Below are 15,557 nucleotides of genomic sequence, written 5' to 3' on the forward strand. Positions count from 1 at the left end.
AACCAGTGCCCCAGCCGGGCCATGACTTTTATCTCCAGGTCCTGCTAGTTTGCCAGCCAGGTCTCTCTAGAAGGACTCAAGTAGACTCCCAGATAAAGGAGATGCCTGGTGCTCCACTCAAAAGCTCTCATCTCTTCCATTAGGGAGTCCACCTGCCACTGACCCATTAACATTTCGCCCAGTTGATCCTAGCAGAGGACACTGCTGATAAAACTTACTGGCACATCCTTCGCAGGTCATTGGGATCTGTCACCATCAGGAGCACGTTGTCAGCGTAAGCTGAGGAGGCAACCTCCATCTTCGGTTCGCGCAGAACCAAACCGATCAGCCTCCGCCGAAGAAGGAACTGGAATGGTTCTACACAGATTGCATACATCTGGCCAGACATGGGGCACCCCTGACGTACTCTTCTTCTAAAGGGAATGGGCGCTGTTAGTGATCCGTTGATCTTAACAAGGCACTCTGTGGCAGACTATAGGAGATGAGCTTGGGCTACAAAGTGCTGTTCGAGCCTACTTATATACAGTCAGCCAGTAAGGAGAGGGTATGGAGGGATGAGGATGTCCTTGTGAATTTGCCCCTGGGACTGGCAAAAACAGTTATGTGTGGGCGTCCTGGGAACGGGTGGTGGAGGGATCTGCTCAAGCAGACTGCCTGGCAATGCTTAGAGGGTATATCCGTGCCCGGGCAACCATTGAGAGAGAACATGTGTGGTCCACGGCGACCATAGAGGTGTTCCAGGACCGTTGGGCTCCGTGGGGGGAGAGCGCCATCATTGACAGAGATAAAGACATTTTTGTTTAATGTCGTTTGTCTAGTAGTTGTGTAGTAATTGTGTTAGTCACTGGTGTATATATACATTGTAGCACTGAATTTCTAATAAAGATATCTTGTAAAAAAAGTCCCTCTGGATAACAACATGCTGCAATTTTTTACCATTTTAATAATCTGCTCTTGCATTTTTCCTTCCAAAGTAGATGACCTCACATTTACTTATTCACTATGGAAAAGGACTTTGGTGATTGTAGGGATGACTTACAGTGGACTGAAAAGCTTGAGCATGTAGACATTAAGAGGATGTGCTGGAGCTTTTGGAAAGCATCAGACTGGAGAAGTCTCAGGAACTGGATGAGATGTACCCCGGGCTACTGTGGGAGACGAGGGAGTAGATTGCTGAGCCTCTGGCGATGATCTTTGATCAACGAGGACTGGAGAGGTTCCAGAGGACTGGAGGGTTGTGGATGTTGTTCCCTTATTCAAGAAAGGGAGTAGAGATAGCCCAGGAAATTGTAGACCAGTGAGTCTTACTTCAGTGGTTGGCACATTAATGGAAAAGATCCTGAGAGGCAGGATTTATGAACATTTGGAGAGGCATAATATGATTAGGAATAGTCAGCATGGCTTTATCAAGGGCACGTCGTGCCTTAAGAGCCTGTTTGAAATTTATGAGGATGTGACTAAACACATTAATGAAGGTAGAGCAGAAGATATAGTGTTTATAGATTTCAGCAAGGCATTTGATAAGATACCCCATGCAAGGCTTATTGAGAAAGTAAGGAAGCATGGAATCCAAGGGGACATTGCTTTTTGGAACCAGAACTGGCTTGCTCACAGAAGGCAAAGAGTGGTTGTAATAGAAACACAGAAAACCCACAGCACAATACAGACCCTTCAGCACAAAAAGTTGTGCCGAACATGTCCCTACCTTAGAAATTACCAGGCTTACCCATAGCTCCATGGGACTATCTAAAAGTATCTTAAAAGACCCTGTCGTATCCGCTTCCACCACCAGTGCCGGCAGCCCATTCCACGCACTCGCCACTCTCCGAGACAAAAAAACTTACCCCTGACATCTCCTCTGTACTTATTCCCCAACACCTTAACCCCGTGTCCTCTTGTGGCAACCATTTCAGCCCTGTGAAAAGCCTCTCATCATTTTATACACCTCTATCAGGTCACCTCTCATCCTCCGTTGCTCCAAGGAGAAAAGGCTGAGTTCACTCAACCTATTCTCATAAGGCATGCTCCCCAATCCAGGCAACATCCTTGTAAATCTCCTCTGCACCCTTTCTATAGCTTCCACATCCTTCCTGTAGTGAGGTGACCAGAACTGAGCACAGTACTCCAAGTGGGGTCTGACCAGGGTCCTATATAGCTGCAACATTACCTCACAGCTCCTGAATTCAATTCCACGATTGATGAAGGCCAATACACCATATGCCTTCTTAACCACAGAGTCAACCTGCGCAGCTGCTTTGAGCGTACTATGGACTCGGAATCCAAGATCCCTCTGATCCTCCACACTGCCAAGAGTCTTACCATTAATACTACATTGTGCCAACATATTTGACCTATCAAAATGAACCACTTCACACTTATCTGGGTTGACCTCCACCTGCCATTTCTTTGGCAGTTTGAATGGCGCAGGACTGCGCAAGCACGTGTGAAGGTGGGTCTCTGAAATCAGCGGGGGAGTTTAAAAAGTGAGCAGAATAACGGAGCGGGTGATGGAGTAGAGGGAGACAGAGTAGGAAGGCTTTGGCTTGAAAGGCTTCGGCGAGCAGAGGCTGAGGATGAGCTTGCTCCCAGTGAGGTAAGGCTGGGTAAGCTCCTTTAATTAATCTAATTAACTTAGAAGTAGGGAATGGATGTAGGGTTGTTGGGTGCTCCGTTTGCAGTATGTGGGAAGTCAGGGTGAGCACAATTGTCCCTGATGACTACACCTGCAAAAGGTGCATCCAGCTGCAGCTCCTGACAAACCAAGTTAGCAAACTGGATCTGGATGAACTTCGGATCATTCGGTAGGCAGAGGCAGAAATAAACAGGAGTTTCAGGGAGATAGTCACCCCTAAGACTCAGGAGACAGGTAACTGGGTGACTGTCAGGAGAGGGAAGGGTGATAGACAGAATGACAGAGCACCCCTGTGCCGTTCCCATCAATAATAAGTATACTGTTTTGGATACTGTTGGTAGAGATGACCTACCAAGGACAAGTTGCAGTGGTTGCGTCTCTGGCACTGAGACTGGATCCTCAGCTCAGAAAGGAAGGAGGGAAAAGAGGAGAGTAGTAATGATAGGGGATTCGATAGTTAGGGGGACAGATAGGAGGTTCAATGGAAGAGATCGAGAATCCCAGATGGTCTGTTGCCAGGGTCTGCGATATCTCGGATTGCGTTCTCAAGAGGGAGATGAGCAGCCAGATGTCATGGTCCATGTAGGGACCAATGACGTGGATAGGAAGGAGGAGGAGGTCCTGCAAAGAGAATTTAGGGAGTTGGGTGCAAAGTTGAAGGACAGGACCTCCAGAGTTGCAATCTCAAGATTGCTACCTGTGCCATGTGCTAGTGAGGCCAGAAATAGGAAGATAATGCAGCCAAATATGTGGCTAAGGAGGTGGTGCAGGAGGGTGGGCTTCATGTTTCTAGACAATTGGGAAGGTGAGACCTGTTCCGACAGGATGGGTTGCACCTGAACTGGAGGAGGAGTAACATCCTTACGGGAAGGTTTGCTAGTGCTGCTCTGGGGTTTTAAACTAGATTTGCAGGGGAAGGGGAACCAGAGTGTTAGAGCAGATAGTGAGGTGGAGGAGGATAAAGGTCACGTGAGAGCTGCAAGTATAGTGCACGGAGTAAAGCCAGATCTAACATATAAAGAGGCTTTGAGGAACGAGAAGCAGAATAATGGGTGTAAAGGTAGTAAGGTAGAAGGCTAAAGTGTGTGTACTTCAATGCAAGAAGCATCAGGAACAAAGGTGATGAACTGAGAGCTTGGATACATACCTGGAATTATGATGTAGAGGCCATTACAGAGACTTGGCTGGAACCAGGGCAGGAATGGATTCTCAATATTCCTGGATTTCAGAGCTTTAAAAGGGAATTGGGGGGGAATCAGAGGAGAGGTGGCATTACTGGTCAGGGATACTATTACAGCTACAGAAAGGGTGGGTAATGTAGCAGGATACTCTTTTGAGTCAGCATGGGTGGAAGTCAGGAACAGGAAGGGAGCTGTTACTCTATTGGGAGTATTCTATAGGCCCCCTGGTAGCAGCAGAGATACTGAGGAGCAGATTAGGTGGCAGATTTTGGAAAGGTGCAAAAATAACAGGGCTGCTATCACAGGTGACTTTAACTTCCCTAATATTGATTGACACCTGATTAGTTCTAATGGTTTAGATGTGGCAGAGTTAGTCAAGTGCGTCCAGGATGGATTCCTGTCACAGTATGTTGACAGGCTGACTAGGGGGAATGCCATACTAGATCTAGTATTAGGTAATGAATCGGGTCAGGTCACAGATCTCTCAGTGGGTGAGCATCTGGGAGACAGAGACCATGAGAGACAGTGACCACTGCTCCCTGGCCTTTAACATCATCATGGAAAAGAATAGAATCGGGCAGGACAGGAACATTTTTAGTTGGGAAAGGGCAAATTATGAGGCTATAAGGGTAAAACTTGCGTTTGTGAATTGGGATGATGTTTTTGTAGGGAAATGTACTATGGACGCGTGGTCGATGTTTAGGGATCTCTTGCAGGATGTTAGGGGTAAATTTGTCCCAGTGAGGAAGATAAAAAATGGTAGGGTGGAGGAATGATGGGTGAGGTGGAGGTGGAGAATCTAGTCAGGTGGAAGAAGGCAGCATACGTAAGGTTTAGGAAGTAAGGATCAGATCAGTCTATTGAGGAATATAGGGTAGCAAGAAAGGAGCTTAAAAAGGGGCTGGGAAGAGCAAGAAGGGTGCATGAAAAGGCCTTGGTGAGTAGGGTAAAGGAAAACTCAAAGGCATTCTTCAATTATGTGAAAGAACAAAAGACTGACAGGAGTGAAGATAGGACCGATTAGAGATAAGGGTGGGAAGATGTGCCTGGAGGCTGTGGAAGTGAGTGAGGTCCTCAATGAATACTTCTCTTCAGTATTCACCAATGAGAGGGAACTTGATGATGGTGAGGACAATATGAGTGAGGCTGATGTTCTGGAGCATGTTGATATTATGGGAGATGTTGGAGTTGTTAAAATACATTAGGACGGATAAGTCTCCAGGGCCTGATGGAATATTCCCCAGGCTGCTCCACGAGGCGAGGGAAGAGATTGCTGAGCTTCTGGCTAGGATCTTTATGTCCTCGTTGTCCACGGGAATGGTACCAGAGGATTGGAGGGAGGCAAATGTTGTCCCCTTGTTCAGAAAAGGTAGTAGGGATAGTCTGGGTAATTATAGACCAGCGAGTCTTACATCTGTGGTGGGAAAGCTGTTGGAAAAGATTCTTGGAGATAGAATCTATGGGCACCTAGAGAATCATGGTCTGATCAGGGATCAGGGGTACATCTCATCCAGTCCTGGTGACTTATCCAACTTGATAACTTTCTAAAAGCTCCAGCACATCCACTTGCTGCAAGTTATCACTACAATCACAAAGATCCTTTTCCATAGTGATTACTGAAGTATTCATTAAGTACCTCTGCTATTTCCTCCGGTTCGATACACACTTTCCCAAGGTCACATTTGATAGGTCCTATTCTTTCACATCTTATCCTCTTGCTCTTCATATACTTGTAGAATACCTTGGGGTTTTCCTTAATCCTGCCCACCAAGGCCTTCTCATGGCCATTTCTGGCTCTCCCAATTTCCTTCTTAAGCTGCTTCCTATTAGCCTTATAATCTTCTAGATCTCTAACATTACCTAGCTCTCTGAATCATTTGTAAGCTTTTCTTTTCTTCTTGACTATTGACTTCTTGACAGCCTTTGTACACCACAGTTCCTGTACCTTACCAGAACTTCCCTGTTTCACTGGAACAAATATCCCCTAAATATTTGCCACATTTCTTGCATACTTTTCGCTGAGAACTTTCCCAGTTTAAGCCACCAATTTCCTGCTTGACAGCCTCATAATTTCCCTTACTCCAATTAAATGCTTTTCTAACTTGTCTGTTCCTATCTCTCTCCAATGTTATTGTAAAGGAGACAGAATTATGATCACTATCTGCAGAATGCTCTCCCACTGAGATCTGATACCTGACTAGGTTCATTTCTCAATACCAAATCAAGTACAGCCTCTCCTCTTGTAGGCTTATCTACATATTGTGTCAAGAAACCTTCCTGAACACACCTATCAAACTCTGCCCCATCTAAATCCCTTGCTCCAGGGAGATGCCAATTGGTATTTGGAAAATTAAAATCTCCCATCACGACAACTGTTATTTACATCTTTCCAGGATCTGTTTCCCTATCTGCTCCTTGATATCCCTGCTGCTATTGGGCGGCCTATGAAAAACACACAGTAAAGTTATTGACCCCTTCCTGTTCCTAACCTCCATCCACAGAGACTCAGTAGACAATTCCTCCATGGCATCTACCTTTTCTGCAGCTGTAACACTATCTCTGATCAACAGTGCCACGTCCCCACCTCTTTAGTCTCCCTCCCTGTCCTTTCTGAAACATCTAAAACCTGGCACTTGAAGTAACCATTCCTGTCCCTGAGTCATCCAAGTCTCTGTAATGGCCACCACATCATATCTCCCAATACTGATCAACGCTGTAAGCTCATCTGCTTTGTTCACAACACTCCTTGCGTTAAAATACACATCTCAAACCTTCGGTCTGAACACGTCCCTTCTCTGTCAAAAGCCTATCCTCCCTCTTGCACTGTCTACAAGCTTTCTCTATTTGTGAGCCACCCTCCTCTTCCCCAGTTCGATTCCCACCCTCCAACAATTCTAGTTTAAACTCTCCCCAGTAACCTTTGCAAACATCCTCACCAGGATATTGGTCCCCCTGGGATTCAAGTGCAACCAGTCCTTTTTGTACAGGTCACACCTGCCCCAAAGGAGGTCCCAATGATCCAGAAATCTGAATCCCTGCCCCCTGCTTGAATCCCTCAGCCACGCATTTATCCTCCACCTCATTCCATTCCTATTCTCACTGTCGCGTGACACAGACAGTAATCCCGAGATTACTACCTTTGCAGTCCTGCTTCTCAACTTCCTTCCTAACTCCCTGTCATCTTTTTTCAGGACCTCTTCCCTTTTCCTACCTATGTCATTGGTACTAAAATGTACCACAACCTCTGGCTGCTCTCCCTCCCACTGCAGGATATCTTGGATGCAATCTGAAACATCCTGGACCCCAGCACCTGGGAGGCAAACTACCATCCGATTTTCTTTCCTGCATCCACAGAATCGCCTGTCTAACCCCTTAACTATAGAGTCCCCTATCCTCATCCCTCCCCTTCTGAGCTACAGGGCCAAACACTGTGCCCAGGGCACAGTCACTGCTGCTTCCCCCAGATAGGCTGTCCCCCTCAACAGTACTCAAACAGGAGTACTTATTGTCAAGGGGCATAGCCACAGGGGTACTCTCTAGTACCTGACTCTTCCCCTTCCCTCTCCTGACTGTGACACACTTGTCTGTCTCCCGTGGCCCTGGTATGACCACCTGCCTATAACTCCTCTCTATCACCTCCTCGCTCTCCCTAACCAGGCGAAGGTCATTGAGCTGCATCTCCAGTTCCCTAACTCGGTCCCTTAGGAGCTGCAGCTGACACACCTGGTGCAGATATGGCCATCCGGGAGGCTGGGAGAGTCCAGGACTTCCCACATCTGACACTGAGCACAGAAAACTGGCCTCACACACATACTACTTCCTTTCCACAATTAACACAGTTAAACCTACCGCACCTCGTCCCATTACCACCTAAGCCCGTTGAGCCAAAGCCCTATCACTCATGCCTCCTCTCACTCCGCTGCGCACTGGATTTGGCAGTCTTCTTTTTAAACCTTTCGCGCTCTACTGGTTGACTTAACGTGACTGTGCAGTCTCGCCTCTCTTTTACCCCGAGTAGTAAAAAAAAGTCCCTTTGCTTCGAAAAATCAGCTGTTCACTCGCCGCCTTCTTGCTCCGTAGACGGGTCATATTCTGCATGGAAGCCGGTCACTAGTGGAGTGCCTCAGGGATCTGCTCTGGGACCCTTACTCTTCGTGATTTTTATAAATGACCTGGATGAGGAAGTGGAGGGATGGGTTAGTAAGTTTGTTGATGACACAAAGGTTGGAAGTGTTGTGGATAGTGTGGAGGGCTGTCAGAGGTTACAGCGGGACATTTATAGGATGCAAAATTGGGCTGAGAAGTGGCAAATGGAGTTTAACCCAGATAAATGTGAGGTGGTTTATTTTGGTAGGTTAAATATGTTGGCAGGATATTGTTGATGCACCATCAATAACTCTGAGACGTGAGGTGAGATATAGGCTTTTATTGACTGGAAGAAAGAACAAGCAGCAATTGACCACCATACTACATCCTGGAGACTGAGGGCAGGGCTCAGGCCTCAATCGCCTTTATACCGGGGTCTGTGGGAGGAGCCACAGGAGCAGTCAGCGGGGGGGGGGGGGGGGGGGGGTGTCCAGACAGGTATATGTAGTTCACCACAATAGTATTAATGATAAGACTGCTGGCAGCATGGACGATCAGAGGGATCTTGGGGTTCGAGTCCATAGGACGCTCAAAACAGCTGCACAGGTTGACTCTGTGGTTAAGAAGTCGTACGGTGTATTGGGCCTTCATCAATCGTGGGAATGAATTTAGGAGCCGAGAGGTAACGTTGCAGCTACATAGGACCCTGGTCAGACCCCACTTGGAGTACTGTACTCATTTCTGGTCACCTCACTATAGGAAGGATGTGGAAGCCATAGAAAGGGTGCAGAGGAGACTTACAAGGATATTGCCTGGATTGGAGAGCATGCCTTATGAGAATAGGTTGAGTGAACTCAGCCTTTTCTCCTTGAAGTGACGGAGGATGAGTGGCGACCTGATAGAGGTGTATAAGGTGATGAGAAGCATTGGTGGTGTGGATAGTCAGAGGCTTTTTCCCAGGGCTGAAATGGTTGCCACAAGAGGACACAGGTTTAAGGTGCAAACACGAGGAAATCTGAAGATGCTGGAAATTCAAACATCGCACACAAAATGCTGGTGGAACACAGCAGGCCAGGCAGCATCTATAAGAAGCACTGTTGATGTTTCGGGCTGAGACCCTTCGTCAGAGGTTAAGGTGCTGGGGAGTAGGTACAGAGGAGATGTCAGGGCTAAGTTTTTTTTACGCAGAGAGTGGTGAGTGCATGGAATGGGCTGCTGGTAATAGTGGTGGAGGTGAATACGATTGGATCTTTTAAGAGACCCTTGGATAGGTACAAGGAACTTAGAAAAAAGGAGGGCTATGGATAACACTAGGTAATTTCTAAAATAAGTAAATGTTCGGCACAGCATTGTGGGCTGAAGGGCCTGTATTGTGCTGTAGGTTTTCTATGCATTCCATCTGCCAGACCCTTGCTGACTCACTGAACCTATCTCTATCTCTCTGCAGACTCTCCGTATCTTCTTCACAATTTGCTTTTCTATTCAATTTAGTGGCATCAGCAAACTCAGAGACGGTACACTCGGTCCCCACTTCCAGATCGTTAATGTACAGTATATCACGGTCAATAATGTATACCCAGTACCAACCCACGGCACACTGATGGCCAGCCAGAGTAACACCCATGTATATCTCTATCCAATCTCCTCTTAATCTTCTACGTTCCAAGGTGTACAATCCTAACATATTCAATCTTACCTTATAGCTCAGGTCCTCCAGACCCAGCATCATCCTCGTAAATTTTCTCCACTTTATCTATGCCCCTCATGATGTTATATGGTCGCACCCCCAGCTTCTTTCACCGAGAGGTAACAAGCCATAGACTACCTGGCCTCCCCCTCAATACTCCATGCGCTCTCACCAATGACTTGTACAGTTGTAACGTAAAGTCCCAACTCCTGCACCATGGAGTGTCCTGACCAGCTGCAACGCTGCTTGTGTTGGGAATTGCAAGGCTTCTGACCACAAAACACTACAAAGAATTGTGAGGAGATCATTGGGGTTTCTCTTCCAACCATTAGAGATATTTCTCAGGAGCACTGCCTGCACAGGGCCCTTAGTGTTGTCAATGATCCCTCCCATTGGTCCCACAGTCTCTTTGACGCCTTACCATCAGGCAGGAGGTACCAAGGCATTAGGACAAGAACTGTTAGGGTGAAAACTGCTTCTTCCCCCAGGCCGTGAGACAACGGAACCCCCTGCCATTACCTAGGTCATCACATATGAAGTGCCACCAGTAGCGTTATACTGTTTACTTTTTAGCTTGTGTCAAAAATATACCTTATTTCTTAATGAATTTGTGGTAATATTACTTGTATGTGTTATGTGTGTGAGTTATATGTACTGTGTTGTGAACCTGGGTCTGGAGGAACATCATTTCATTGGCAGTACACATGTATATGGTTGAATGACAATAATCTTAAATTGAATCTGAACTGTACTCAGCGCCCCAACTAATGAAGGCAAATGTGCCAAATGTGTTCTTCATCCCCCTACCCGTGTCAACACTTTTAGCAAACTATATTTTGAGCATTAATCCCTTTAAAGTATTTTTAAGCAGAATTTTTAACAGATACTTTTTAAATGATTTCCTGTTTCTGACTGAAACATTGAGTAAGATTTACAGCCAGTGAGTTTGAGGATAGGTTTTCTCCCTGACATTCCTCTGCCCAAGTAGATGCTGGCACCATGTGGGCTGAGTATTTGTGAAAGAACAGTGTTGTTGTGAGTTGCTGGGTCCGAATTTTAATGGAGGAGATGTGTATGAAGCTTTATCCAGCTGGTAAATGTGGGGAGGATGGTGGCAAAGGACAGCAGCTGGCTTTGCTGCTCCCGAGGAGCGCCACCCTTGGGCATCAGTGCAGTGCGGTTGATGAGGCAGGTTCACTCATCTCCAGAAAACAACGGGAAGTCCAGGGTCCTTATTCTGACCATCTCTGGTGGTGCTCTGGAAAAAAAAAAGTTTGATTGTCCACTCAATCTATGCTTCTCATCACCTTGCACACTTCTGTCAAGTCACTTCTCATTCTCCTTTGCTCCTGAGAATGGCCCGAGATTGCTTGAGCCCAATCTAATCTATTTATTTAGTGTATGGAACAGGTCCTTACAGCCCAGTGAGTTGTGCCACCCACAACCCACTACATCTCCCTGTCTTTTAACCCTAGCCTAATCCCAAGACAATTTATAATGGCCGAATAACTGGTATGTTTTAGGATTGGGGAATAATGAGGTGATTTCTCAGTAATCTGGCCCACTGATGACAAGGAGACCTTTCAAACACTATTTGCAAAGTGCTGGTCCTTTTGATTTTGAACTCCAGCCTACTCTTTATAAGCTGCACCTATCTGTACACCAACTACCCCACCCTCTCTGGTTCCCATTCCTCCGCCAACATTATAGGAAGGGTGTGGAAGCTTTAGAGAGAGTGCAGAAGAGAATTACCAGGATGCTGCCTGGATTAGAGAACATGTCTTATGAACATAGGTTGAGTGAGCTGGGGCTTTTCTTTTTGGAGCAAAGGAGAATGAGAGGAGACTTGACCGATGTGATCAAAATGATGAGAGGCCAACATTGAGTGGATAGCCAGAGGCATTTTCCCCAGGGCGGAAATAGCTGATACACTCCTTCAGAATTGCCCTTCTGCGATGAGGTGGTGAGGGTTCCCTCTCAGGGAGTGATTCGCTCTAGAATCTGTCCCTCAGCCTCCGGAACAAGGTGGACGCAGACCCTCATTGGAACATGTTCAGTTTACCACAGATATTTAATGACAAATCTCAAACAGGCAAGGGTTAATGTGTGTGTGAACTTGTGGCAGGAGGGGTAACGTGTCCGGATTTTGCTCCATTCTCCCTGTGCTCCTGATCACTGGGGGGAGTCCACCCGAGCGAGGATGATGGCCGTCCGGCTGGGAATATAAACCTGCAAAACAGAATCAGAGTCAGTCTGGCATACAGGGTAATGAGTACAGACAGGGACCGTACAGTGCGCACAGGGACAGTTCAATACGCACCCAGGGATTGTTCAACGCATACACAGGAACCATTCAAGATGCACACAGGGACTGTTCAATGCACTTGGGCTAACGGGCGGAAGAACACAAGCTGGAACAGCAATCTTACACAGAGAATGTGATCTGGGGTTTAACGTCACACAGACAATGTGATCTGGGGTTTAACGTCACACAGACAATGTGATCTGGGGTTTAATGTTACAGACAATGTGATCTGGGGTTTAATGTCACAGACAATGTGATCTGGGGTTTAATGTCACAGACAATGTGATCTGGGGTTTAACGTCACAGACAATGTGATCTGGGGTTTAACGTCACAGACAGTGTGATCTGGGGTTTAATGTCACAGACAATGTGATCTGGGGTTTAACGTCACAGACAGTGTGATCTGGGGTTTAATGTCACAGACAATGTGATCTGGGGTTTAACGTCACACAGAGAATGTGATCTGGGGTTTAATGTTACAGACAATGTGATCTGGGGTTTAACGTTACAGACAATGTGATCTGGGGTTTAACGTCACAGAGAATGTGATCTGGGGTTTAACGTCACAGGGAATGTGATCTGGGGTTTAATGTTACAGACAATGTGATCTGGGGTTTAATGTTACAGACAATGTGATCTGGGGTTTAATGTTACAGACAATGTGATCTGGGGTTTAACGTCACAGAGAATGTGATCTGGGGTTTAACGTCACAGGGAATGTGATCTGGGGTTTAATGTTACAGACAATGTGATCTGGGGTTTAATGTTACAGACAATGTGATCTGGGGTTTAATGTTACAGACAATGTGATCTGGGGTTTAACGTTACAGACAATGTGATCTGGGGTTTAACGTCACAGAGAATGTGATCTGGGGTTTAACGTCACAGGGAATGTGATCTGGGGTTTAACGTCACAGGGAATGTGATCTGGGGTTTAACGTTACAGAGAATGTGATCTGGGGTTTAACGTCACAGAGAATGTGATCTGGGGTTTAATGTTACAGACAATGTGATCTGGGGTTTAACGTCACAGGGAATGTGATCTGGGGTTTAACGTCACAGGGAATGTGATCTGGGGTTTAATGTTACACACAATGTGGTCTGGGGTTTAACGTCACAGGGAATGTGATCTGGTGTTTAACGTCACAGAGAATGTGATCTGGGGTTTAACGTCACAGGGAATGTGATCTGGGGTTTAACGTCACAGGGAATGTGATCTGGGGTTTAACGTCACAGGGAATGTGATCTGGGGTTTAACGTCACAGGGAATGTGATCTGGGGTTTAACGTCACAGACAATGTGATCTGGGGTTTAACGTCACAGAGAATGTGATCTGGGGTTTAACGTCACAGACAATGTGATCTGGGGTTTAACGTCACAGACAATGTGATCTGGGGTTTAACGTCACAGACAGTGTGATCTGGGGTTTAACGTCACAGACAGTGTGATCTGGGGTTTAACGTCACAGAGAATGTGATCTGGGGTTTAATGTGACAGACAATGTGATCTGGGGTTTAATGTTACAGACAATGTGATCTGGGGTTTAACGTCACAGACAATGTGATCTGGGGTTTAACGTCACAGACAATGTGATCTGGGGTTTAACGTCACAGACAATGTGATCTGGGGTTTAACGTCACAGACAATGTGATCTGGGGTTTAACGTCACAGAGAATGTGATCTGGGGTTTAACGTCACAGGGAATGTGATCTGGGGTTTAACGTCACAGACAATGTGATCTGGGGTTTAACGTTACAGACAATGTGATCTGGGGATAAACGTCACAGACAATGTGATCTGGGGTTTAACGTCACAGAGAATGTGATCTGGGGTTTAATGTTACACAGACAATGTGGTCTGGGGTTTAATGTTACACAGACAATGTGATTTGGGGTTTAATGTCACACAGACAATATGATCTGGGGTTTAATGTTACACAGACAATGTGATCTGGGGTTTAATGTCACAGTGAATGTGATCTGGGGTTTAATGTTACACAGACAATGCAATTTGGGGTTTAACGTCACACAATGTGATTTGGGGTTTAATGTTACACAGACAATATGATCTGGGGTTTAACGTCACAGTGAATGTGATCTGGGGTTTAACGTCACAGTGAATGTGATCTGGGGTTTAATGTCACAGTGAATGTGATTTGGGGTTTAATGTCACAGACAATATGATTTGGGGTTTAATGTCACACAGACAATATGATTTGGGGTTTAATGTCACACAGACACTGTGATCTGGGGTTTAACGTCACAGTGAATGTGATCTGGGGTTTAATGTCACAGTGAATGTGATTTGGGGTTTAATGTCACAGACAATATGATTTGGGGTTTAATGTCACAGACAATATGATTTGGGGTTTAACGTCACACAGACAATATGATTTGGGGTTTAATGTTACACAGACAATATGATCTGGGGTTTAACGTCACAGTGAATGTGATCTGGGGTTTAATGTCACAGTGAATGTGATTTGGGGTTTAATGTCACAGACAATATGATTTGGGGTTTAATGTCACACAGACACTGTGATCTGGGGTTTAATGTCCCAGACAATGTGATCTGGGGTTTAATTTCACACAGACAACACAATCTGGGGATTGACTGTCAGACAGAGAGAACGCATCTGGGGTTTAACGTCACACACAGGCAATGCAAGCTGGGGATTTATTCTCACACACAGACAATGCAATTGCAGGTTTGATGTCACACACGGACTATGCGATGTACGGGTTTAATGCACACACAGACATCTGAATGCAATGGTGGGGACCAGGGTACTGTGGAAGTGAGGAATCTGCTGCCGGGATATACACTCTCCTTTTCCCATGTTGAGATTCTCTGCTCTCTTCTCGCCATGCTGCCTCAGTTTCCCAGCAGAGAGCTTGTGTTAACTAGAGATTTAATGTCACAGGAATGTGGGGCCGATTTGCTGTTACCTGGGGCTGTACAAGCCCCGAGCCCAGAACTGCCAGCTTTTGTCTCAAAGAACAACCTGACAGCAGTTAAACATGAGAGGTTCTGCAGATGATGCAAATCCAGAGTAACACAGAGAACGCCAGAGTAACTCAGCAGGTCAGACTGCATCAATAAACAATACACAGAGAACGCTAGATGAACTCAGCAGGTCAGACTGCATCAATAAACAATACACAGAGAACGCCAGAGTAACTCAGCAGGTCAGACTGCATCAATAAACAATACACAGAGAATGCTAGATAAACTCAGCAGGTCAGACTGCATCAATAAACAATACACAGAGAACGCTAGACGAACTCAGCAGGTCAGACTGCATCAATAAACAATACACAGAGAACGCCAGAGTAACTCAGCAGGTGAGACTGCATCAATAAACAATACACAGAGAATGCTAGATGAACTCAGCAGGTCAGACTGCATCAGTAAACAATACACAGAGAACGCCAGAGTAACTCAGCAGGTCAGACCGCATCAATAAACAATACACAGAGAACGCCAGAGTAACTCAGCAGGTCAGACTGCATCAATAAACAATACACAGAGAATGCTAGACAAACTCAGCAGGTCAGACTGCATCAATAAAGATGTGATACTTTGTGTCGAGACCATTACCATCACTCATTCCATCACTGAACTGTTCTCACAACCTATGTAAGAACTTTCAAGGGCTGTTTATCT

General features: G+C 45.9%; 1 protein-coding gene across 1 annotated transcript in view; it reads right to left on the reverse strand.

The window, feature by feature from the left end:
• Positions 1-8,224: 8,224 nt before the first annotated feature.
• Positions 8,225-15,557, reverse strand: part of LOC132393593 (1,4-alpha-glucan-branching enzyme-like) — a 449,072-nt gene continuing 441,739 nt past the window's right edge. Inside the window, exon 16 of the mRNA XM_059969048.1 lies at positions 8,225-11,815. Within this exon, the coding sequence (XP_059825031.1) occupies positions 11,759-11,815 (57 nt within the window). The 3' untranslated portion in view covers positions 8,225-11,758. The remainder of the gene's footprint in view (positions 11,816-15,557) is intronic.

This window comes from Hypanus sabinus, chromosome 4, assembly GCF_030144855.1.
Source record: "Hypanus sabinus isolate sHypSab1 chromosome 4, sHypSab1.hap1, whole genome shotgun sequence".
In the NCBI taxonomy this organism is placed as follows: Eukaryota; Metazoa; Chordata; class Chondrichthyes; order Myliobatiformes; family Dasyatidae; genus Hypanus; species Hypanus sabinus.